Source organism: Podarcis vaucheri (genome assembly GCF_965113315.1).
Source record: "Podarcis vaucheri genome assembly, chromosome: 6".
In the NCBI taxonomy this organism is placed as follows: domain Eukaryota; kingdom Metazoa; phylum Chordata; class Lepidosauria; order Squamata; family Lacertidae; genus Podarcis; species Podarcis vaucheri.
In genome coordinates, this window is record NC_138764.1 from 31,456,208 (window position 1) to 31,482,949 (window position 26,742).

Consider the following 26,742-nt stretch of genomic DNA (forward strand, 5'->3'; position numbering starts at 1 on the left):
CAGGGGCACAACTATTCTAATTTTATACACAATGTGATTTTTAATGTGTGGTTTTTTACCTTATTTTAATGGCACCAATTGAAATAGTATCAGGATGCACTGCCTTCATAGAAATAGGGAGGCCAGCCAATCAAATTCCCAGCTGTGCATCAAAGCACATATCACGACTGATCCTGGCTGGCTGAGATCTCACAATGGACGAGAAAGCAAGGCAGGGTGCTGCGACAATTATGTATTAGGAAATGCAAAAACCAATTGGTAGGGTACTGCATGATCTGGGATAGCTCTTATGGCACAGTAGGAATTCATCCAACAGATTATATATATAAAATCTCAGGTGAAACTATATTCTTACATCCCCAAGCAGGGCAAGTACCCCTCTTATGAAGGCAGGATGCGATCGAGCATGTGTGAGATCACCATGTGGCATGATCCAGAGTTGTTTACTGCGGCAAACTGAATGCCCCTCCACTTGAACTTTCTACCTCCACCAACAAGGCATTAAAGAGAGTGGGCAGTTTGGGATGGTTGCTGTTTTGATTAGCAGTCCTCCCCCCAAAACAACCCCCTATATTGCTACACCCACAATCTTTATCAGAGAGGCAGTTCGTTAGTCAAGGTTGGCCCGATACATTTTGCTGCCCGAGATGCTGCAGAAAATGTTGCCTATCCCCATCCCACATCAAGGTGCATAGGACCCAAAGGTGGTCAAGTTATTTCGGCACCCGAGGCAGAAATCCCACAAGAGCTGCTCTCTGAGAGTAAAAATACATGGATAATAAATAACTGTCCTTTCGTGACACCCCAAATCAGCCACATCTTTCTCACTCTGCCTAATCATAGGGCTGACCGAGTGAGCTTAACCTACCACTTAAACCTGTAGATGGCACTTGTAGATTTACCTGTCATGAAATGAAGGGAAGAGAAAGAATGAGCTTTTCTGTGCCCCTCTCTCATTCTCTCCCTTTTCTGCTGGGCCCTTCATTCAAGGCAATGTCCAAAATCCCTTATTGATGTGCTTTACTTCTGCACATTCCCCATTTATTAGCCACATCACCTGCTGCATGCGAAAGAGCATGTTTGCCTGTGCTTATGTACATCTATCAGCTAACATTATAAATATTTGTTCCCACTTGTTGTATCTGTACAACACCAAAAACAGCGATATCGCTGTGTACTGCATTTAGCAAAAAAACCTAAACGTTAACAGACAATCAGCAGAGATCAAAGTGAGTTTCCAAGTAGTTTCCTGGCAATTGAGACAGCAGCCTCTTTCATCTGTGCTGTTACGGTGGCAGTGTATTCTTTGGAGATCACAAATGTTTCACTCGACTATCATTTCCCCCCTTTGTCAAAGTGATAAAATTCTAGCATTTACCAGAATGCCACCTTGCTTCCCCCAAAAGGTGGAGGCTCGGTTCAGCTTTGCTACTGAACAGCAGAAGATTGCCAAGTAAAAGAGCTTTCCAAATGCCATCCTATTAGGAAGCCAGCCTTTCACCTCAGTGTTTCTAATATTCTCACCGTATCAATGGGATAAGCGACAAAAACTGTACTCAAGGTACCTTAGAAAGGTCCTGCAGTGGATAGGTTGTTTTGATTATATTATGTTTAATTTGGCTGACTTCAAAATGTTACTCAGTGACAATACACGAAAGGTAAGTAAAAAGTTATGCATGCAGTCCATTAAGCACACTTGCCACATTATTTCCTTGCATTTTAAATCGGCAATGAGAGACACAAAATAAATCAACCTATGACTTCAGGGTTATAAAAGTGCCAAGGTAAGCCGGATTCATTTCTTTTTGCAAAGTCAAATCGAGACCATTTCCCTTTTTGCTCACTTGGGTAATATTTTTGGAACTATAGAAAATGGCATGAAAGCACATCCCGCAAGTGTCATCAAAACTTCAGTAGATGCTGATGTGTCTAATACAAATGAACACTTTGGGTGGTGAAAAAGTGCATATCATGGGTAGGATTTACCTAACACACCCGGTCAGTGGAAGTCTCGAACAAGGACTTAACATTAATAATAGTTTTATTGTTTGTACCCCAACCATCTGACTAGGTGGCCCCTACCACTCTGGGCAGCTTCCAGCATATATAAAAACATAATAAAACATGAAGCATTAAATCCTTCCCAATACATGGCTGCCTTCAGATGTCTTTTAAAGATTGTGTAGTTCTTTCTCTCCTTGACATCTAAAGGGAGGGCATTCCACAGGGTGGCTGCTATTACTGAAGACCGCCTGGTTCCCTGTAACCTCACTTCTTGCAAGGTGTGGAGAGGGGGATTGTTTTATCTGATAATCAGAAATGCTCGCCCTATTGGAGGGATCTGCTTAGTGCAACACTGAATTCTAATCCATGCACAGATGGAATGTTCAGAACAGCACAGTGTTGAATTCCACCCAAGATTTTACAACATGCTACGCATATTATCATGTACTTTCTTGAGACTGTCCAAGCACATTGCTGTGGATAATAGAATTCCATAGCAGATGGAATCCCTGCTCCTGAAGAACTTGCCAAATAGGTTGAGGTCCATTTGCTGGAATCTACCATATATCTGGGCCGTTTCTTGAACTCCTCGTGATTGAGAAACAAGCAACATTAGGTCTTTGGAGAAGCTTCTGGACACCAACACAGCCAAATGGCATCAAGCAGCTTCTCCAAAAGCCTATGAAGAACCCTACCTCAGAACCTGGTGCTTTCTAAAAAAATAAATTTAAATACACTAGGACTGAAGTAAATCTAACGTTTTCAGAATTAGATCCATTTAGTGTTGGCCATCTCTATAATCAAATGGAGGGCCAAACATGTGTTTCTGGACCCCCTTCATCTTTGATTTTATATTCTTACGATGTTAGTGATGCTATTGTAACCTGCAACAGATCAGGCTGAGTGATTCGTTAGTGAATCCTGACTGCCAGTTGGAAACCAATGATCTAATAAACACAGTCTATGGGAGAAAGGTTGAAGATACAATGGGCGGTATCTAGAGTTCTTTTGAGTGGAAATCTACTCATAGGATGTTCCTGTTGAAGGAAGGGGAGGGGAGTGATTTTTGCCACTTCCTCCTTCCCTTTGGAGTTCCTATGCTCCCTGAAAGCTGCTCCAGAGGTATGGAAGGTGCCCTGGAAGCTGCAGATCGGAAGAAAAGTGTGGATTGAAATAACTATTACATTCATACATAAAATATAGGTTTGCTAAATTCTTCTGGTTGTGAGGACTGATTCACGTACACAGGTTCACTACCAGAAGTCTCCACATTTGCTGGCTTATCACTTAGCTCTCAGTGAATTTTGTTGGGGTGGGCGCAGAGTGCCCATTCAACTCACCAGTGGAGTGTGCCAATGGAACAGAAAAATCCCAGACAGCTCTTGGTAGGGTCAGTCCCCTTACTGACAGTAAAATGCAGTCCCACATCTTAGCAGTTACATACAGTTGTAGTATAGGGTCCTTCCAGCAGCATAGAGTCTCCTTGCAGTGTTCCAACACAGACGAGGTTCTGATCAAGAAGCCTTGCTTCACACAAGTGTATTTAGATTGTGCTGAATCACTCTCATGTGCTTAACTAGTTGCAGGTGCAGGACAAGCACACCCAAAATTAACTAGCACACTTAACTTAACCCTTTCTTCTCCTTTTTCTTTGCATGCATAAACCCTTGTACACCATCAGATTTCCTGAGAGCTAAGCTGATAGGGCAAAAAAATAATAATATAAACACCCTTGTCTCCACTGTGGTGCTAGCTTTGGATGTTACAGACATTCTGAGGGAACTGAGAATACTTTATTATTGTATTCATTTATTCATAAAATTTATATACTGCTTGGTGGTGGCGGTTGTTTTTTAAAAAAACCCCTCAAAGAATAACAAAAAGAATTACCCAATGAAATTATCAGTAAAAACAATTCAAAACCTTCAAAAAAAGTTATAGTCAGCAATAAGCTAAAAAGTAAGGTTAAAACACACGTCAACATTCTACTTGTCTGGTTATGCTTGCCTAAACAAAAATGTTTTTAACGGAAGTCAAAGAGACTACAAGAGAAGGATACCTACCTGACACAGCACATCAGGAAGAAGCTTGCCTCTCTCTCCCCCCCCCCCCGCTAATTTCGCATGCACTTATATAAGAGCAGCATTCAAAATTGTACAGTGTTACCTTGGTTCTCAAACAAATCCATTTCAGAAGTCCATTCCAAAACCAAAGCATTCCAATAGGAGCGCTTTCCCATAGAAAGTAATGCAAAATGGATTAATCCATTCCAGACTTTTAAAAACAACCCCTAAAAGAGCAATTTAACATGATTTTTACTATCTAACGAGACCATTGATTCATAAAATGAAAGCAATACACAATGTGCTGCAGACACACAATCAATCAATCAATCAATCAATCAGTAGCTGAACTGGGTTCCACACAGTCACAAAAACAAAACAAAAAAGGCACAAAAACGCAAAATAAATAGCGAAAACAGACAGACCTCAGCGTAACACTCAAAACAGAAGTGTGGCACTCAAATCGGAACTGTAACACTCAAAATGGAGCACGGTTGGCTTCCGGAAAAAGGTTGCAAACCGGAACACTTACTTCCGGGTTTGCAGTGTTTGGGTTCCAAGTTGTTTGAGTACCAAGGCGTTTGAGAACCAAGGTACCACTGTAATGTCCAACTTGCCAATTATAATGGTTCTGTCCATATGATGCTCTGCTGCTCGAGTTTGCCAAATGCACAAGGTGGCCCAGAGCCTAAGATTGCTGTCAAAAATCCAAGACCACTTGAACATCAACAGACCCATGTATCTGCAAATGGTCTTAAAACATTTAGACCAAAAAACCTGAGGTAGAGAAATGGAAAACAAGGGCGGGACGAGCTAGAATGCAAAGAATTTCAGTATTTTTGGCTGAATTCAGGATGGACAGTCCTTGGTCCACGGAGACGGCATTGTGGGCAGACAGAAATCTGTAATGAACAATGTCATTACAGCAGGAGCCTGTTGTTCCCTTGAGGCACGTTCCCATGGGGCCATATTTTTGTAAACTGCAAGTCTATCAAAACCAGCCAGCAAAACAATTTTTCTGTCTTGGGACCTCAATTTAGTCCTGGAGTGATTAACCTCTCATCCTTTTGAGCTTCTTCCTTCAATACTGCTATATTTTCTTTCCGTTAAAATTGCTTTCGGGCTCCATCAGCTTGGCTATAAGAATTTGTGAACTCAATTTGGTGTCCACGAAAGAAACTTATTTGTGATCTATGAAAGGAGAAAAGTTCTCTGACCCCTAGAGTCCTACAGGAATAAAGTAGAAAACCCACTTTCACACCACCCAAGAGACTGTTTTCGACTTCTTGTCTTTCTACCCAGATAATAACTTTCAAGAAGAAGGAGTAAAATGGAGGCTCTTGGAACGTTTTTACAAAAATCTCAGTTTCTACAATATTTCTCTTTCTTCCTTTCTTCCTTTCTGCTTCTGAGAGATCACTTCTGGGCAAGGTAGCCCATGTGCTATTTCACAGAAGGTCAATTTTGGAAAAGCTGTTCATGGGCCATTCTATAAGATGGTGCATTAGTTCCTCCTTGGAAGAGAAGACCTCAAACGTAATTGAAAATTGGGCACAGTCAACCTTTAGTGATATAGCCAAACTGTGGCTATACCTACACAAATAAGGGCTGTGCTGCAAAGTTTGAAAATTATTGCACCAACAGATTCCCCCCCTCCCAATACAGAAGAGAATCAATGGTTTTTCTTCTATTACTTTCTCTTGTGGAAGCAGCATTGAAGAACAATGAACACATGGTATTTTAATAATAATAATAATAATAATAATAATAATAATAATAATAATAATATCTTTATTGTCATTGCCCCCTTCGGGGACAATGAAATTACTTGACTGCTCCATAAAAACACTAATTAGACAATACAGTATAATACAGCAAGGGAGATTAGATGACTTTCAAAGTCATCTATTCAGGGCCGAGATCGCTCTGGAGAAGAAGCTGTTCTTAAGACGGCTCGTTCTTGTCTTCATCGTCCTGTATCTCCGTCCCAACGGCAGGAGCTCGAAGAGACAGTGACCAGGATGCGATGGATCTTTTACTATGTCCAGCGCCTTCCTATGGCACCTTGTGGCATAAATCTGCTCTAAGGTGGAGAGTGGGCAGCCAACTAGTTGCAAGGGAACTAGAGGATGCTAAGACTTCCAAATAAGCAACACTTTCATATATTATTATATATGAAAGCATTCATGACATGTTTCTGAAGCCACTTTTTCATTCAGTGGGCATCAGAGGTCTCCCATGGAAAAGAAAGAAAGGCCCATCGCTAGGAATGTGCATTATATCACATGTCTGATATCCTGTCTGAAAGGACAAATGCATTTATCCAGCTAAGAAGCTAAACATGCAAAAGTTTCTAAAGCAAAAACAGGCCAGGTTTCATATTCTAGAGCTGCTGCTATATAAAATGTCCACACGGTCGAAATAAACCCCTTCATTCTATTCCCTTTCCGGTTACAGCTGCTAGAAATAATGACTGCAGAATCCTTTTCAACAAAAGGTCATTTATGTCAATGGACAGCACATAGAGGATCAGATCACCTGCGGTAATTGCAAATTAATGCTCTACTGCTAATGCATTAACTACACACTATTGATCTACAATTGAATCATACGGGCTGCTGTGAAGTGATTTTTTACTTTAATATTTTTTGTGCTTTTATGGAGTTTTCCATAATGCATTTTCTCTTTCAACTGGAGTTTTCTATAATTGTCTCCATTTTTAATTTCCTACAGTGAGATGACTTCTAAAAATGCATGTCTCTGCCTCAAAAGCTTTTTTTTTAAAAAAAAATTATATATAAATATATTTTTTTAAATCTATCAAAGGGAAAGATGTGACTCAGTAGAGCACATACGTGAGAGAAAAGAGATATGCGAAAAGGGATGAAAGTCTTATTTGTCAAATCAAAGATTTAGGGGAAAGAACTCTCTTTTTAAAAAAGCAAAACATATGTTGAACTGGAATGCTACACTTTGTTAAAAATAACTAAATCTAAGGATTAATTTGCCTCTCATCAAAGAAATATCAAGCATCGGGAGTGATGTATATACCAGGATCTGACTTTTTCTTAACACTGTTACCTTTGGACTTTTTTTCATATGTACGCAGCAAGGGAAATGATGGCTTTAATGTGTTTAAGCAATAACTATCCCCACAAAAACTCCATATCCCACTAATTAGAAAAATACCTAAGAATTTATAATGCTCAGAAAGAGTCAGAGGTTGGGTTTTGTCTCACACTCCACCTACATCACCAAAGCAAATTCTTTCCTTAATTAAAAATGTTCAATTCAGCTGTTGAATCTGCTTAAATTAACTGTACTGGCATTTGTTCAGATGCTGATCTCCTGGTTATGTAGAAGAAGAAGAAGAAGAAAGGGAGGGGTGAGAACCCTAAAAGAAAACCTCGGTTGTATTACGGAGGGTGAAATAGGTCCCATAAAAATCGAAGCCAGGTGTCTCTGTTTTCCACAAGACACACCATAATGAATCATGCTGTTCTGTAGTATCTTAGGTATTTATTCACTTTGAACTTTATATTTTCACTCAATAACTTCATATTTAAGGTCACATACAGAACCATTTTTTTAGGGGTGCATGCACACACACACACACACACACACACCAACCAAACCTGACCTGCTGCCAACCTGACCTGACAAAGATCTGGGTCCCAAATCAACTCAGGGCCCATAACTGATGTTTAATTAGGAATTTAAACCCTAAGTAAACATGCAGCCAGGAACAGAAGAGCAGGAGGAGGAAGAGGCATTGTGTTTACCTCCTCCCCTCCCAACTCGGTGTTTAATTAGGGTTTAAGACCCCTAATTAAACATATGGTCAGGAAGAAGAAGCAATAGAGTGGCTGGAGGCAGACAGAGAGGGATAAGGCAGCAGGGATATCAGGGTGGGGTGGAAGCGGCAGTGGAGCCAATCCAACACTCCGGCCACAACACCCACACTACACAGAGCTTCCTCCTGCCTTCCCCTTTTGATAAGTGTGTGGCACTGGAAAGCCAAGTAAGCAACGCTTCTCCTCCCATGCTGCCAGGCAGCCCTGCCAAACAATACTGCACATGTTTACTTGAAAGCAAGTCCCAGAGAATGAAGGGGGTTTAATTTCTAGTAAGAATGCATGTCTCTGTCCACCCCTCACCCCAGAGCTACCGCCAGGGCTGTCTTATGTATATCTGGCTCCGTGGTGCAAAGATCCCTCCGGTGCTCCCCCCCCCGTTTCCCAGAGTTGCCAACCTTTTTACGGCACTGCCAGCAGCTTTGCGGGGCTGGAGGAGGCAGGCAGCAGCTGGAGGGCAGCTCCTCTGGCAGGGAAGGGGCGGAGGCTCCGGGCACAGTGCTGCTTCAGCGAGGCAGGCAAGGGTGGCACACTGATGCTGGGAGGCACTGTGCCCAGCCTCCACCTCTTCCCTGGTGCCCGTGCCGTGGTGGCCACAGCAGGCATAGGATCCAGAAACAGCGTTGCTTTGGCATAGCATAGTGGAGGCGGGCGAGAGCAGCGAGCTTATGCCAGGAGGCGCCACGTCCAACCTCCGCCTCTTCCCTGGCGCCCTCCAGAACTTGGTGCCCTGGTGCCCCGCAGCCCTTGCCTCTATTTCAGGGGTCGGCAAACTTTTTCAGCAGGGGGGCAGTCCACTGTCCCTCAGACCTTGTGGGGGGCCAGACTATAGTTTGGGGGGGGGAAATGAACGAATTCCTATGCCCCACAAATAACCCAGAGATGCATTTTAAATAAAAGCACACATTCTACTCATGTAAAAACATGCTGATTCCCAGACCACCCACGGGCTAGATTTAGAAGGCGATTGGGCCAGATCTGGCCCACGGGCCTTAGGTTGCCCACCCATGCTCTATGTTCAAGATACCCTTGGCTACCGCCCTCCTTTTTCATATCCCCAGGCTGATCTAGAGTCATCTCAATCTGATTCGCCCAAAGACTGGAACCACCCAAATTTGTTTCAGAATTCAGACCTCGGCTGAATCTGGTGCTTAGCTCTAGTGTTTTTGCTTTGAAAAGAAGAAAGCTGGCTTTTAGTACAGCAGGTGGAACCAGTTCAATGGATGGGTAAAACAGGAACGTATTTGGTAACATCTTGCTTGCAGAAGCTTAAATTTGTTTGTAGAGAAGAAAGCATGGGCACTGTGTTGAGGAAACAAACAATGGAAGGATCTGTGCTCTTCAAAAGGTTTGGATAGGGGGAATTGTTTGATAAAGATCGATAAAGCTGAAGTCCAGCTAAACTTGTGCTTTTTTAAATTGTTGCAATCCACCTGGGATGTTATGGTGAAGGGTGAGTAAGAAATCAAATAAATACATAATATATATATAAGCGCTTGCTTTAACCTACTGGCACCATGGGATAACTAAGCACCAGTTTAACTCTCTGCCCCTGAAAACAATTTGGCATGAAAACGCTTAATATGAGCAGGGCTAACACATGCTTGCATCCACATCTTGTCACTCTCCTGTGGGATTGTCACTGCATCAAACTGAAGCAGTAGAAGAGAACCCACGGTTCATTTCAGTGGGGCAAGATTGAAGACATTTCCTACGTGCTGGTTCCTTTGTCTTTATCATTGCATATGCCTAGATTCCGCAGAAAGCTCTCCTGCCAAGTTGTTTTGGTAACGCCTCTCCTCCTTGCAGAAGGGAGGAGTTGTGAGCAGGAGCCATTTCCCGCATTGGCAGGGGGCGTTTCGGCCCCTGCCCAGCCATTCCAGCTGCCGCGCCATGCCCCCGGGTAGCCAACCAACCAGGTGGAGGCTTGGCGAGTCCTTGAATTACAATTGCTTTTCCCCACCCTCAAAGGTGTTGGAGTTCAAGCACAACCGGGAATAACACCATGTGATAAATCTGGGCCTTGTCCACCTGTTCCCAGCTCTCTGGAAACTGGTGGTTGTGGTTAACCAACGGCAACAAGGACGCCCTTCTGTGAAGAGTAGGACTCTTTCCAATATTGGGAGAGACTCTGTTGCAGTGGCAGCCTCTGCTGGATGGGAGAGTCAATTTTCACTGATCGCCCCATTCCCCTGTGCCCCCCACCCAGTGAACTGCCCTGAAACCTTTGGGTATAGGATGGTATGATGATGATAATAATAATGATAATGATAATGATAATAATAATGATGATGATGATGATGGTGACATGGGGTGGGTTCATTGCTGCTGGTTACCAAGAGGGAGAGGTGCAAGGCAGCCAGGGAGCTCAGCATGGTGTGGGCACAGTGGTAGATCCCATTCAACCCTCCTGCCACTGGGTCTGTACCAGGCCAAATGCCTGGTGCCTTCTCCCTCCTGCTCTTGGTAACTGGCAGGATCACACTGTCAGTGATCACACTACTATCTGCTACTGTCCCCCACACTAATTCAGAGGGTCCCTCAACCCTCCAGAAGAACATTCCATGGGGCACAGGCAGCTACAGTGAGAAGGAAGCATTAGTGACAATAATTTCCTCTGTCCACTCATGGTTATTCTGGATCCAACCCATCGCATGCACTTCTTTGTGTCTCCATAGTTAATATTTTAAAATGTATCATTAGAGACAAGGTTGGATTTTGTTTTTTTTAAAAAAAGAATAACATTGAACCTATTCACTTTTGCCTAACTATACATTAGTAAACTAATCAAGTCATCAATTTTTTAATGTCAAATCAAAGTCCTTAAGCAAGTTGAGTACAAATGAAAGGAGCATTGCAATATATTTCAGCTAATATAACATTTTAATGGAAATCTTCAGAGGCTTGGTGACAAATTGTAGGAAGTTATATACTCCTTTGGTTGAGGTTCAGTTCTAATTAGCAGTCATAAATGAAATCAATGGAATATTCCCCTGCTGATCATACTTTTCTGCAGACATAAATGCTGCTTTAGATTCAGGAAGGCAAAACGAGAAAAAGAAAGGCTCAAAACTGAAGCCTTGGAAATTAGCTATTTTTATTTAGACAGTCCCGTGGCATATAACTACAAGACTCTCTAAATAAAGCAAATGTAAGTTTCTCTACAGCTATAAAATAATATTAATAGCAGCAAAATTAAAGAGTTTGAGACATGGAAAAGGGACACCTAGGTTCTAATCTTCTTCTCTGAGCCTGGTCTTGGTTGGGGAGGGCGGGGTATAAATAAATAAAAATTATTATTATTATTATTATTATTATTATTATTATTATTATTATTATTATTATTATTATTCTCAGGCTCTATTCAGTTGTTATCACTCAGCCTAATCCAGCACTTGAATTATGGAAGGAAGACAGAGGTCCCCTAATTATATCCTTAAATCACTCCCTGGTTTCACCCAATTTTAGGCAAATTGGCTCTTCCTGGAAGGGGACCATCACAAAATGTATGGAACTGAGTCTCCTACACATCTGAGCTCTGATCATATGTACCCAGTGGCGTAGCGTGGGGGGTGCAGGGGGGCCGGCCGCACCGGGCACAACATCTGGGGGTTAGGGTTAGGGGGCGCAAATCCACGGGTTAGGGGGCGCAAATTACTTGCCTTGCCCCGGGTGCTGACAACCCATGCTACGCCACTGTATGTACCTCACAGGGTAGTTAGGAGAGAACTGTGCAATAAAATGCACACCATCCATGACTTTCTTAGAGGAACAGTGTGAGACAAATCTGATAAATCAATCAATATGTGTGCACAATAAATTAATTACCAACACAGCCAAAGTTGAAATGCAATGGCTCTCAATTTACCTGCCCATCCTATATGTAACTTGAAATTTGCCATGACTGTAGGTAGCAAGAAGAATTTTAAGCCCACCAAAACTTAGAACATACCGAATAGTGGGATTGAAATACTTTTCTAAAATGGCAGCTTGGCAAATATTCAGGATGTGGTCCCAAACACTGGAAGAAACATCTGTCCCAGCAGCCTGACCGAGCAATAGTTTATACTACCCAAAGTTCAAAACTGAACTCAGTGGAGGTTTCTCTATTAGGGCAAAGAATAAAATGACTTTACAACACAATGTAATTTTCAACAGCAAACCTTCAGGTGCTCATTCATTGCACAGACATACCCTTGCCATTCCTGGTATGAGTAACATCCTAAAGTAACAAGTTGATCAAACGGTGTTGCCGTGGGAGGTACATGGAAATCCAACTAGAGAAGGGTTGGTTATTGTGGCCCCTGCAGATCTTGCTGGACTATAACTCCCAACATTCCATTGGCTCTGCTGGCATTCACACATTAATTTTCATAACAATTCCCAGAAAAAAGGAGATAAGGGTAAAAAGATATATTTGGACTTACCTCCTCCCACTTTAAGGCCAAATCTCAGTTGTTGTTTTATTGTAAAACATATTACTGTGTTGTTTTTTTTCAAGCTATCAGAATAAAAGTAGTACCTGCAAAACAGAAGCACCGCTCTGAAGAAATTGCAAGCCACTCTCAGCTGAGTCAATGCCTCCTGTTGCCAGGACTGGAAACCCCGGAAGAGCACGAGCTATTGCAGAAACTGCTCGAAGGGCAATGGGTCTTATGGCATTTCCTGTACAGAGAGAGAGTGAGTGTGCATTAGTGAGGCAGCAGGCAAGGAGGGTCACGGACTCTCAACTCCCCTCTTTCCTCTTCTCTCAAACCGGTCGCAGGCTTCATTTCCTATCCTGCTGCTTTTCCATGCTTGGAAGCACCTCTTCATCTGTTATTTGTCCAGCCATGAGAAGAGAAGACTCCCTGGAAAAGACCCTGATGTTGGGAAAGATGGAGGGCACAAGGAGAAGGGGACGGCAAAGGACGAGATGGTTGGACAGTGTTCTCGAAGCTACCAGCATGAGTTTGACCAAACTGTGGGAGGCAGTGGAAGACAGGAGTGCCTGGCGTGCTCTGGTCCATGGGGTCACGAAGAGTCAGACACGACTAAACGACTAAACAACAACAACAACAGAATACACAATGACCACTGGGCAGAGGATCTTTCAGCCAACAAGTTTGTGAGCTGCCAGCTTTGCCATGCATTGTGAGTAAGCAACGCCCCACTAGGGTGTCTGAAGTATTTAGGGAATATTGCACTACCATTTTTCATTTTGATTATTATTATTTTTTAAAAAAACAGGGATCTGTTTGCTGATATGGTTTTTCAATGGAACACAGAAAAATCTGTTGCGTTGTCAATTTTCGAAAAGGTGTTTCTTCTGTGCTTATTGCCTCCAGCGAAATGTCACCTCCTTCTATCAGCCCACCATTTTTACGGTCGACATTGTGGTCTTTACAAACAGGATGTCTGACAAGCCTCTCCCATCAATGCTAGTTGCTACTGAATCAGCATCCAAATACTCAGACAAGCTGTCTGTATTGACATCTGCTCCTGATTCAGCATACGAATTATCCTCTAGGGTTGTGCCACCTTCAGCTGCTTCAGCACAGATTCCTCTTCATTATTCACCAACGCTGGCATTTCCTCCATTCTCAACGATGAACCTGCACCCCCCCCCATCAACAACAGCTCCAGAACCAATATTCAAGCTAGCCCCTCAGGAACCCCATTAACAACACATGTCTTCAAGGGATAGAGAACCATCAGCGACAAAGAATTGCTGATTCCACCCCCCACCCCCCTTTGCATACGTATGAAGGTGCAGTGAAATTATCCTTCAGACAGGCAGAATAGTGATTGAAGGCAACGAGGGGGGAAGATATGAAGTTTAATTAGGCCCCTGACTCCAAACTGCAAAGGTGGTGAAAGGTGTGCAAATGCGTATGTTTGAGCAGAGGTGGGGATTTCTGTAAGAAGACCTAAAAGAGCGTAAGTAAAGATCATAGCAAAACAGAAGATCACAGAGGGAAAAGCGAGAGGGCAAAGAACTCCCATTGGTCATTAATGGATGGCTTGATATTTGCAGTTAGCTTAGCAAAATCAATCTTAAGGAGACTGGGAGGAACACAAAGAGTCTTCCTAAAGTCATACCGGTGGCATGCGCTCTCTCAACACTGCAAAACCCAGTCTTTCGTGTATTGACTATGAATGGCATGTTATGTGCTATTGGGTGTGGGGAGGTTGCTGCTGTTTAATAATTTGTGTTTTAAAATTGGTTCATGGTTGTTTTTTCATATTTGCTTTTATATGGTGCTTTTGGCATATGCTTAAAACTCAAGCACTCCTGGGCCATTAATGGCGAATATTGGACCAGCACAGATCACCATCTACAGTGGATATTGTTAACAGATATGCTTAGCGTATACTCACTGAAATTCAACGGACTTAAGTGACCCACTTGTCCCCTTGATTTCTTTGGATCAACTCTAAGCATGACTAATTCTGCAATGCCACAGGGCTTGGCAAGGACAACACTGCACCCAGAGTGGAAGGGTGGGGTGATTTGGTCTGATCCCTGTGCCAGGGATTGGGCCCATATTAGGCCTGATGTTGTCTCCTAACAGCAGTAATATCCCGGGCCAGCATATACACACCCCTTCCTGCCCTCAGAACACACATTTTGGGGGTTTTCTGCTGGAGGGGGTATCATCAGCAGGCCTCCCCCCCCCCACTCACCCAGTGGCTGGTGGCTTGCCTCTGCTCAGCCCAACCCTCCCAAAATTTGGTGTAAGGGTGTGGTTTAATTGCTCTGTCTGTCTGGATACAATTCACTGTTTCTTGTGGCATGTCTGGGTGATGCCTTTCACTGGTAGAATGATAATTACCCTGACAAATAACTCTTACACACACACACACACACACACACACACACACACACACACACACACGGCTTGTCTTTTTCCTTCACCGTTAGTTCAAAAGCCCACCTGGATCTTTTGTCCTATCAACAGAAACAAAAGATACACCGCAAAGTTGGGGGCAGACCCTTCCTGCAATATCTATCGTACCGTGTTCCTGGCATAAAAATGAAATTGGATCATAATTCTCAGTAGCGCACTGCATACAGCAAAGCAAAATTTAGCTTTAATTTATTTATGTTACAGTAATTACAGCATGGATCTTCCTTGCAAAATTAAATTTAAGATTCACTCAGCACTGTATTAAACATGAACTAAGAATAAACTAAGAAGCTAACATAATATTAAACATACAATTTATTTTTAGCGAACTGAGGGTAATTTTGGATACTGTGCTGTTATTAAAGGGAAAAAAACAAGTGACATGTAATAGTACATGTTGTGTTTTACATATATACAGGGCTTTTTTTTCAGCTGGACCTCGCTGGAACTCAGTTCCGGCATCTCTCAGGTGGGCACCATGGCCATTCCAAGAGAACGAGGGAGGTGCTCATGGTGAGGTCCAGCATCTCTTTTTCCAAAAAAAGAGCACTGCATTTATAGCCATGGAGAAAGTGCCTTATGCTAGCCAGACTGTGATTCCAACTCAGTACTGGGCTCATCCCTTGCCCTGTTGCTTTTCCCTGGAAAAACTCAATCTTTACTGCTGAATCAGAGCAAATATCAATTGGGTATTTTCCGGATTGACGTTTGCTCTGATTTGTTGCTAAACAGTGGGACAAGGGCAAAACTACTTGGACCCATGTTTTCTAGGCTCTCTAGGCACGAGACAAGCAGAATTGTGGATGATCCTATTGTCTACCATGACTATCAGAGACTCGCCAAGATTTGAAAGAGGGGTTTGCCTTGTTCTCCCTGAAGATTGAACATGGGGTCTTCTGTATGCAGAGCTGATGTTCTATCACTGAGCTCTTTATACATTATACCAGTATTTCCACATCTACATTAGCTCCCAATTGTCTTTTAGGCACAATTCAAGGTGTTTATTAAGACAGGGCAATATATCAATATATTGTCCCAAACCGGTTTGAAGTCCATATCGTGATGTCAGTTTCATAGTTTTTGACCTGGCAGTAAATTGCAAATCATGATTGTATGCTTGTGTGCGATGCAAAAATCACAGTGTGGGAAACACCATGAAGCCAGGCAATCCCCCTACATAGCTCCACCATTCTTTCAGACTGTGATATATCAATATATCACGATGTTTAGCTGGTGATATATCGCAATGTTGAAAAGCGGATATCGCCCACCCCTAGTGCTGATTACATTTAAACCTAGGTCTAAACTGCTTAGTTCCTACGTACATTAGAAGGATCCGCTGCTAGTTTAGCTGAGTTCTACACTGATATGGGGGTAGAGCAGTGATGAGCAAAAGCCCTAGGTCCCCCCCCCAGCAAAATTAACCTCCTGATAAGTCCCATTGCCGCAGATGTTGCCCATTAACATGGCCCACGGAAATGCCAATGAGGAAGGGCTCAGCCACACTTCTGTTTTCCCTACCGTGTCCCCCCTAGAAAACCTGTGGTTTAGTGCTGAATCGGAACAAACAACAATGAGGTTTTCTACAGATTGCCATTTGTTCCAATTTAGTGCTGGAGAGTGGGTTTTCTGGGGCAAGTCGTGGGCAAAGGCAAAAACCACTCAGCTTGTGACAAGTGGAAGTGTAGATAAGCCCAAACTCTTGCCTTACAATAACCTCTTTAGACAGTTTCAGCTGCAATGTGCTTTAATTCAAAGGTGTCAGCTTTATGACACCACCTGTGTCCAGGTTCCAATAGAGAGGTATGTAGGGCTGCCAAAATACACGCAAAAAACACAGTTCTTCACAGTTATAATGCCCTCCTCACATTTTCCCAAGAGTCTAACCCAACCTAATTTACTCTGCTTTCAGAAGTTAACATTTTGGAGGCAGGAGTGTGAGCGGCCATTTAATAGTACTATAATCTAATTATTTTACTTTAATGTGTGGGTTAAGTCAGTACCTAGATGGGATGTGTTCCACAGGAGCCAGCTCCTAAGTAATGAGATCCCTTCAGCCCCTGCAATAAAATATTTGAGGAGGCCGCACGCCCAAAGTTGATGGGAACAGTCATCCAGAGGGTGTGTGTGCATCACATCTTGTGATAGATTATGCAGGGCGGGGCTAACCTGCCCCTTCCCCAATATTTTATTCAAGTTGTTGTTATTGTTTAGTCATTTAGTCGTTTAGTTGTGTCCGACTCTTCGTGAACCCATGGACCAGAGCACGCCAGGCACTCCTGTCTTCCACTGCCTCCCGCAGATTGGTCAAACTCATGCTGGTAGCTTCAAGAACATTGTCCAACCATCTCATCCTCTGTTGTCCCCTTCTCCTTGTGCTCTCCATCTTTCCCAACATCAGGGTCTTTCCCAGAGAGTCTTCTCTTCTCATGAGGTGGCCAAAGTATTGGAGCCTCAGCTTCACGACCTGTCCTTCCAGTGAGCACTCAGGGCTGATTTCCTTCAGAATGGATAGGTTTGATCTTCTTGCAGTCCATGGGACTCTCAAGAGTCTCCTCCAGCACCATAATTCAAAAGCATCATTTCTTCGGCAATCAGCCTTCTTTATGGTCCGGTTCTCACTTCCATACATCACTACTGGGAAACATCACTACTTTATTCAAGTAGGCATCCCTGATGTGTTCTAACTCAAAGTAAACAAGCTCCTACCTAGAGAGAAGGCAGCCACTATTAAGATGTGATTTTGGTGGAAACACCTTCGAACTAAGCTTGCTTAGGATTGCGTCCAACTAGCTATGCTGTTGGGCATGCAGCACACTGTTGGTTTCCTACTATTACAGTTAATAAAATTGCTGAATATGACAACAAGTGGTTTTTGTTACGCAAACAACCACCTAAGAGTAAATATCAGCACTCAAAATGGCAGAACGGGAATTAATCTGGAAACATTTGCGATTCACTTATTGTAAACACGTTCGCATAAATACTAATTAAACTAGACATTTCAAGGATTAGGGCAAACAAGCAAATAAAGCAAAGGGAGAAGTCTAACCTTCCCTGGCAGAGAAACTCCATAAACTTGCAGTTTGCAACGTGACATTTGGGAAGTACTTGACGCAGACAGATGCAAATATAATAAACAAGACATCTGCATCCACCTCCTTATTTGGGATAACAAATTCAATATTGTTTTTGCTCCCTTCCACCTGTAGGTGGCCTTCAAAAGCTGCACTTATCACATAACTCATTAGCAGGGTTTTCAATACTGTCATATCCAGATAATTAGCAATTTATTTAAATAACCAATTTCTGTGGAAATAATTGCCATGGAATGCCCTGAACCTTCTTTTTATAAACTATAATAAAAGTGTTAAGATAATCCCTGACATTTGCAAATGCCATTAGTTCACCTTTCCTTTTGATAGTGCTATGGCTTTATGTTTAAACAATTACCCGATAACGCAGCAGCTTAATGAAACAGCGCAGCAAGCACATCTTTCAAAATGGCCAATGAATGCATTTAAATGCAGAAGAAACCAGTATACATACAAGTTTGTAGAATATATATACATATGAGAAACTACAGTTACATTGTAGAAAGAAATTCAGTGTTGTAGCATCACACTTAATCTCGTATTTAAGAAAAAAAATCAGAATACTGCATTAACTATAAAACTATGAAAATCTCTAATGTCTTTGGAATCTTCATGGGAATTACTTAAACTACCTCACAGTCCTGATCTACACTACAACCTCATACTGGTTTTATATCAATTTAGCTGCCATGGCTATTCCTCCACTTGCCCTGAAAATTGTAACCTGATAGGATGTGGAGATAAGTTCGTCCCCTCAAAGAACTACAACTTCTCAGTCCCCTGGGAAATCACTATTAAAGCACTTTAAGTGGCACCTGTAGTCTGGGGTAACCCCTCAGAGTCAATAGGAGCAACCTGATTTTCTTTTCTTTTTCAGAAGTGTTTGTTGATGGTAAATCTGACCATCATTTTTCTTGAGTTGCATCAAGAAACTACACAAAGAAGTGTGGTTCTTCTGCCATTTGTAGGGCAGTAATCAGATTTATTCTTTAGGGTGATAGATACAGCCTACAGTCATTTATAACCTGAAGGAGCATCTCCAACCACATCATTCAACCCAGACATTGAGATCTAGCTCTGAGGGTTTTCTGGTGGTACCCTCGCTACGAGAAATGAAGTTACAAGGAACCAGGCAGAGGGCCTTCTTGGTAGTGGTGCCCACCCTGTGGAATGCCCTCCCATCGGATGTCAAGGAGATAAATAACTATACAACTTTGTATCTGAAGACAGCCTTGTATAAGGAAGTTTATAATGTGTGATTTTTAAAATGTTTTTATATGTGGTGGAAGCTGCCCAGAGTGGCTGGGGTAACCCAGTCAGATAGGTGGGCTACAAATAATAAAATTATTATTAATATTATGTCCTTGTTCAAGACTTCCACTGACAGGGTGTGTTAGCTAAATCCCAGCCATGATATGCACGTTTTCACCACCCAAAGTGTTCATTTGTATTAGGCAGATCAGTAATTGCAGAGTGGCTGGGGCAACCCAGCCAGATGAGTGGGGCACTAATAATAATAATAATAATAATAAGAAGAAGAAGAAGAAGAAGAAGAAGAAGAAGAAGAAGAAGTAGTTATATTTTTCTAGAAAAAGAGGTGCTGGAACTCACCATGATATCCTCCCACTTTCTCTTAGAATGGCAATAGCACCCACCTGAGAGATGCCGGAACTGAGTTCCAGTGAGTGATCCCTAATAATAATAATAATAATAATACCACAGAATAAAATTGCTACATCAGTATGAAGAACTGGCTACCTGTACTTTCAGCTTACACTGTGAAGTGGTTTGCCAAATACCCATAAGCACTCAGAGCTTTGGGGTGGTGTGCAAGGGCTTCTATCTGCACAATTGTGCCAGTGTGGTGTAGTGGTTAAGAGCGGTGGACTCGTAATCTGGTGAACCGGGTTTGCATCTCCGCTCCTCCACATGCAGCTGCTGGGTGAACTTGGGCTGGTCACACTTCTCTGAAATCTCTTAGCCTCACTCACCTCATAGAATGTTTGTTGTGGGGGAGGAAGGGAAAGGAGGTTGTTAGCCACTTTGAGACTCCTTAAGGGGAGTAAAAGGTGGGATATCAAGTCCAAACTCTTTCCCCCATCTTCCCCCTGTAAATGGCTCTGGGGAAGGTTGGGACAACCCCCTGTGGGGAGAGGGAATCATTCCGTCTAGCCGCTGAAATGCTGCAAATACTCCATTATCGGCTAGTTTGTTACTGCAGCAAGCTGGCGGGCTTCCCCACTGCAACTGGAAGCTACCAATTTCCCACTCACGCCACCCTCTACTCTGTCCATTGAAGCAACTTTTGGTCATTCAAGTTGTGAGGTGGAGATGGGGCAGATATTGCTTCCCTCCCACTTCCACTGATAGAAGTCTCCACTGGATCAATTCTCCTTCTGTCAGCACGAGGGTCACAACTGGAAACAACCCAGGATTTGGGTATAAGATTAGCATTGTACATACATCATATTTTTTTTTTTAAAAAAAGATTTTTAGCACAGGGCTTCTCTTAATTTTCTTTGAAAAAACTAAGGCTTAGTAAACCGAGTGATCTTGAAACTTCTAGAAGACATAAATTCAAACACATTAGCACATGGCATGCTCAGTGTTTTACCTCAGGATACACGAGCAGAAATGCTCCTTTGTATTCAGGAGCAGTGCGCTGAGGGCTCGGCACATAACTTGTCTCATTGACTTGTGAAAGCCAGACGACTGTGGTGCTTAACATTCCTCATGGGGATGTTGGGAGAGTAATATGAAATGAGTGTATTTTAATTAAGGCTGCCAACTGATGAGAAAGGATTTTAACTGATTGCCGTTTTAACTAATTCATTGATTAAACGGAGATAAAATATGCATATAATCAGAGCCTCGATATAGGTGCCTTGTAGAAATATTAAAAGGGTATGTGAGGTAGCTAACAATATAATAAACAAACACTACCACTCATTGTTAGGACAGGCCTTCCCCGTTTTTCCCTGTTGCTGCCTGAACTTTTCCATCACTGATTCAAATCGAGCCTCACCAATAATCAACTAAAGCTTGAGTAGATTATACCTACCAGCCCTAATATTAAAGTGATCTGGGATGCAGTGGGGGGGGGAATCTAAATAAATAAACTATAGCAAACCGCCTTCTGGAAGGTCCCTCATTGCAAGAAGTGAAGTTATAGGGAACCAGGCAGAGACCCTTCTTGGTAGTGACGCCCACCCTGTGGAACCCCGTCCCATCAGATGCCAACGAAATAAACATCTATCTGACCTTTAGAAGACAATTTTTAGAAGCCCTGTATAGGTAAATTTTGTATGTTTAAGGTTTTTTTTGGTGTGTTTTAATATTTTGCTGGAAGCTGCCCAGGGTAGGTTTTATCCAATGAAGTTTGTGCAAGTGGTTCCAACTCGCACAACGGAACTTCCCCTTCCTCTCCTCCCTCCTTACACCCCTCAAATATGTTGCCTCAGGGAGAGGAGGGGGAGGAGGGAGAGGAGAAGTTCTGCTGCACAAGCTGAAATCCTTGAGCAAATAAGACAACTTAGTTATATACAGTTACCCTTTGATTTACTGGCTGCACCAGGTGGACCACTCTGGGGAGAAGAAGACATTCCATAGCCAAACTGCCATCACTATAAAGATCCTTTCAGTCATACCCACTCACTGTACCTCACATGTGGGCAGCCTCAAAGAAGGACCTCAAATGAAGATCTCAGGGTCCAGGTAGAACGTGTGGGAACTGATGATCCTTCAAATACTGTGTCAAAACCAGTGAAGACTCTGCAGCCCTAAGAGTACTATTTGGCCAAGTACACCGAAAAAGATCAGTATGGAGCAGTGGCGTAGCATGGGTTGTCAGCACCCGGGGCAAGGCAAGTAATTTGCGCCCCCTAACCCGTGGATTTGCGCCCCCTAACCCTAACCCCCAGATGTTGCGCCCGGTGCGGCCGCCCCCCCCGCCCCCCCATGCTACGCCACTGGTATGGAGAGATTCCTTGCATGCCACCCCTTCCATTTCTACCTCTGTGAGTACAGTGGTACCTCAGGTTACATACACTTCCAGTTACATACGCTTCAGGTTACAGACTCCGCTAACCCAGAAATAGTGCTTCAGGTTAAGAACTTTGCTTCAGGATAAGAACAGAAATCGTGCTCCGGTGGCACAGCGGCAGCAGGAGGCCCCATTAGCTAAAGTGGTGCTTCAGATTAAGAACAGTTTCAGGTTAAGAACGGACCTCCAGAACAAATTAAGTACTTAACCCGAGGTACCACTGTATCTCACAAAAGGCTGCCCGTTCCCCATAAGTAAATAAATAAAACTAGAGCTGGTACAGTTTGAACCAATAAAACTGAGTGGCAGGGGATTCAAGACAGACAAAAAGGAACAACTTCTTCATGGAAGATGTACTTGCATGTGGAAAATTCACCGCTACAAAATGCGATGATGGCTGCCGGCTTGGGTGACTTGAAAAGGCAATTAGGCAATGGAGGAGCAGAACTATCATTGGCTATTTCTTATGATGTCTGTATAGAAGCTCCAGATTCAGAGAGGTTATTTCTGGGGAGAAACAGCCAGTGATTTCTGGAGTCATCTGGTTGGCTCTTGGGCTTGGGTCTGATCTCACAGGACTCTTATTTTATTATTCATTCCCCAAATCCTTATGCCACTGTTCACTTAAAGGTTTCCAGGAGAGTGGGAAACCACAAGTTTAAAACACAGCACCAAAAACATAAAGATGTTTAATCACACCACCAATGGAATGGCAAGATAAAAACAGTCTCAGCATAAAATAAAAATCAGATATCAAGGACTTATGTTCTTAGGGTGTGGAATAGGTGGGACATTCATGAGGCATGGTATAAGATGGCCCTTAAATCCTATAGATGCTCATTTTCCAAAGTAACTCCTCATATATTATAAACTCTTTATATAGTATATTACAAATTATTTGTCTATACCTCTAGCAGAATGAAGACATGTTCCACCGCCGTCACCATTGACAGATAAAATACCACCATCATTTGGTTGTGGAATGGGGATACAATGCAATGAAAGTTGTTCAGGGAGAGTAGACAGGGAGATATCATGATTTCAACCCTTTAACTTTCTTCTGCGGTGATTAGTTCCAGAAAGATGAGGTATCATCATTTCTGTGAAGGCATTCTGGCTTATAAGATTGGTCCTTAGGAGCTGGCAACGTATAATAGATATCTTTTATTCCTAAACATCAATCAGTTTCAAGAAAGGCGCTTGCTTGCAGAATGGTAATAACAGGAATATTCAGCTAATAACTACCACAAGCATTAAACCACTAGATGACAGATGCGGAGTCGGCTTGTGCAACAAGAACACTTTTTGTAATTATGTCTTCATAACCATTTCCAAACATTTCTTGCTGCTATTGTTTCTATAGCTTTGAACTGAAACCCCACACTGTTTTTTTAAAATGGAAATATTCACAGAAGTCAATGAAGCTTCTGTTTTTAATGCATCGCTTCTTTTTTATTTAATTGCTTTTTAATTTGCAGCACTTTTTTTAAATGAAAGACTTAAATGCTTTATTTAAAAAACAACAACAACAAAGGAAGGCAAGGAACCTAAAATAAATGAGAGGAAGGGTGAGCCAAACAATTCATGCCCATACTATGTATTTAGGAAGCTAATATTATGGCGCTCTGGAACTATTGCTTTCTTTTGTGTCTTTACTCAGAAGTAGGTCAGAGTAAATTCAATCAGAGTTACACCCTACTGCTTCCTGGATCCTAAAGTGGGCTAGCACAAACAATGCAGCATAATTTTTCCACCCATTACTATAAAGCTAAAGGGACCCCTGACCATTAGGTCCAGTCGTGGCCGACTCTGGGGTCACGGTGCTCATCTCGCTTTATTGGCCAAGGGAGACGGCGTACAGCTTCCAGGTCATGTGGCCAGCAGACTGAGCCGCTTCTGGCAAACCAGAGCAGCGCACGGAAACACCGTTTACCTTCCCGCCGGAGTGGTACCTATTTATCTACTTGCACTTTGACGTGCTTTCGAACTGCTAGGTTGGCAGGAGCAGGGACCGAGCATCGGGAGCTCACCCCGTTGCGGGGATTCGAACTGCTGACCTTCTGACTGGCAAGTCCTAGGCTCTGTGGTTTAACCCACAGCGCCACCCGCACCCATTACTATACTCAAGAGTAATTCAGATTTCTAGAAACGTATTTGTCATCAACATGTTTGGGGCCAATGGGCCCATATGGAGAAAAAAAATGGTGTGGACAGCACACACTGCAAACTATTTTATCAACTACCCTATTTTCAGGGTGGAGAGAGGCCCCTGTGGGTACTATGGAAGGCCACTGAGGTTGCATGTGTGTCCACTGGTGCCATGTTGGCAATCCTTGCTGTACTGTAGCATAATGAGCCTAGAGTAGCAGTTAAGGGTGACCGAAAGAGAAGAGTTACATCATCAATGGACAAAGGGGGGGGGGAATTGCATTAAATGTGTGTATGGTAATTGACATACGAATTCAGAAATAATTTCTATAATTTAAATAGAAATACAGTGGTGCCTCGCAAGACGAAATTAATTCGTTCTGCAAGTTTTTTCTTCTTGCGAGTTTTTCGTCTTGCGAAGCACGGTTTCCCATAGGAATGCATTGAAAAACAATTAATGCGTTCCTAGGGAAACTGCCTTCAGACCAGGTCTGGGGACAGTCTGTCCCCTGACCTCTTCTGAAGGCTGGGGGGGGGACAAGGGCCTTTCTTCGCACTGCTAGCCTTCAGAAGGCTGTTCTGAAGGCTGGCGGTGGGAAAAAAAGCCCTTCTTCCCACCTCCCGCCCCGCAAGCTCCGGGGACAGGAGGGCTTTGCTGCCGACCGCCAGCATTTTAAAAGCCCCTGCTGTCCCGGGGCGATTTTAAAATGCTGGCGGGCGGGAGCGAAGCCTCCGCTGCCCGGGGAGATTTTAAAATGCTGGGGGTCGTTCGCTGCCGACCCCCAGCATTTTAAAACAGGTCCCCGGAGATTTCCCTATGGGCTTTCGTCTTGCGAAGCAAGCCCATAGGGAAATTCGTCTTGCGAAGTGCCTCCAAAACAGAAAACCCTTTCGTCTTGCGGGTTTTCCGTCTTGCGAGGCATTCGTCTTGCAGGGTACCACTGTACAATTCAATATAGTGGGGAAGACCCCCAGGTGACTTGTGTGCCTGCTCAGTTGCTGGTCAGGTGCTGGCCACTCCCGTGGGCCCTGCGCTGTGATGCTGAAAATCCAAAAAGGATTTTTGAGCCCTGCAGAACCCTAAAATGGACCCCCTTTTAAGCAAAAAAAATAAATAAAATAAATGGACATGCCCACTTTGATATGCAGCCCCCAAAGGGTTGGCTGTTAGTCGCTGTGCCCACTAGGCACCCCTGCTCTAAATGTAATGGGGTGAAGGAGAAAGTCTGGGGCTCGTCCGTGCATTCCTCCATGTGTCATTGGCTATATACATGCATACACCTGCCATAACAGTGTCATCCATCCATCCATCCATCCATCCATCCATCCATCTATCTGTTCTTTGGGCTGAAAATATAAAGCACACATGAGTTGACTATACATGATGTATAGTGGTACCTTGGGTTAAGTACTTAATTCGTTCTGGAGGTTCATATTTAACCTGAAACTGTTCTTAACCTGAAGTGCTGTGCCGCCGGAGCACAATTTCTGTTCTCATCCTGAAGCAAAGTTCTTAACCCAAGGTACTATTTCTGGGTTAGCGGAGTCTGTAACCTGAAGCATATGTAACCTGAAGCATATGTAACCCGAGGTACCACTGTATATGCTCACAGGAAGGAGAACAGGCATGCTCACTCTTCTGGGTCTATTAGAGTTTGAGTAAACTCATGCACCAGCTATTCAAACATTTCCATCACTACTTGGCTGGTCAGTTAGAGGGGATGCCATGGTTTATCAGATTGCCCCAGTAAGTAACCTACTGCCTCACATGGATGGACTGTGTATTACTCACACAGACTGGTAAGTATAGTATCTTTTTTTTTCAGAGGGAGGCGGTTTCCCAGCTAGTTTAATTAGCCTAATATACATACTCCCAGTATGCTGGCTTCAGGTTTTGCAGGTCATATTTTGGTTCAGAGTTTTTGCATTGATGAAAGTTAAACAGGATTAGCGGCAGTGCTTGATTTATTCAGAAGCAACACAAAGAGATGCAAGAGAATCCCAACGTGCTGCCGTATCAGATCATTTTAATTGTTATCTAACAAGGGCATCTCAGAGGGTGAGGAGGGTCCTTAATTTTCGTACACAGCGAGTTCCCCAGCCTGCATGAAAGGGAAAGATGGTAATCATACAAAAGTGTGCCTAACTGCGCTCAGCGGATTTCTTCTTTGGAGCAATGCTGGCTGATCAAAACTGAGTTGAATTAACTCTGTTCCATGCACCCACAAAGAACATGCCTGTTTGATCTGAAAACATTTAGCATCAGACCCAACCAATCTTTGCAAGTAACATGCCCCTTTCATCGGAAAATATCAAAGTGTTTTAACAAAAAAAGAGAGAGGTATTACACAGAATCACATCTCACAGGGGACACAGATGCAGGGAAATCAATGCCTTGCACAAATGCAGAGAGGTCTCACCTTAAATATCATCCATACAGGTGAGCACCTCTTGAAATAAAAGAAACGGAGATCTGAAAACATGCATGTGTACTACAAGGTAAGAAAGAAGTATAACTTGAGGCATTAGAGGGGATAGAGTGTTGTCCATTCCCCCTTTCCCCATTGTCATGAGTGTGCAACCTCTCTCCCATTACAAACATTGCTAGGCTGCCCAAATGCTACAAGTGAAAACATTCTTCTCAAC

At 43.1% G+C, this 26,742-nt stretch overlaps 1 protein-coding gene across 3 annotated transcripts in view; it reads right to left on the reverse strand.

Moving 5' to 3' along the window:
- Window positions 1-26,742, reverse strand: part of DPYD (dihydropyrimidine dehydrogenase) — a 526,409-nt gene that overhangs the window by 61,622 nt on the left and 438,045 nt on the right. For all 3 annotated transcript variants that reach the window (XM_082227795.1, XM_082227793.1, XM_082227794.1), the window contains one exon: window positions 12,444-12,586. In XM_082227795.1, coding sequence (XP_082083921.1) covers window positions 12,444-12,586 — 143 coding nt within the window. The remainder of the gene's footprint in view (window positions 1-12,443; window positions 12,587-26,742) is intronic.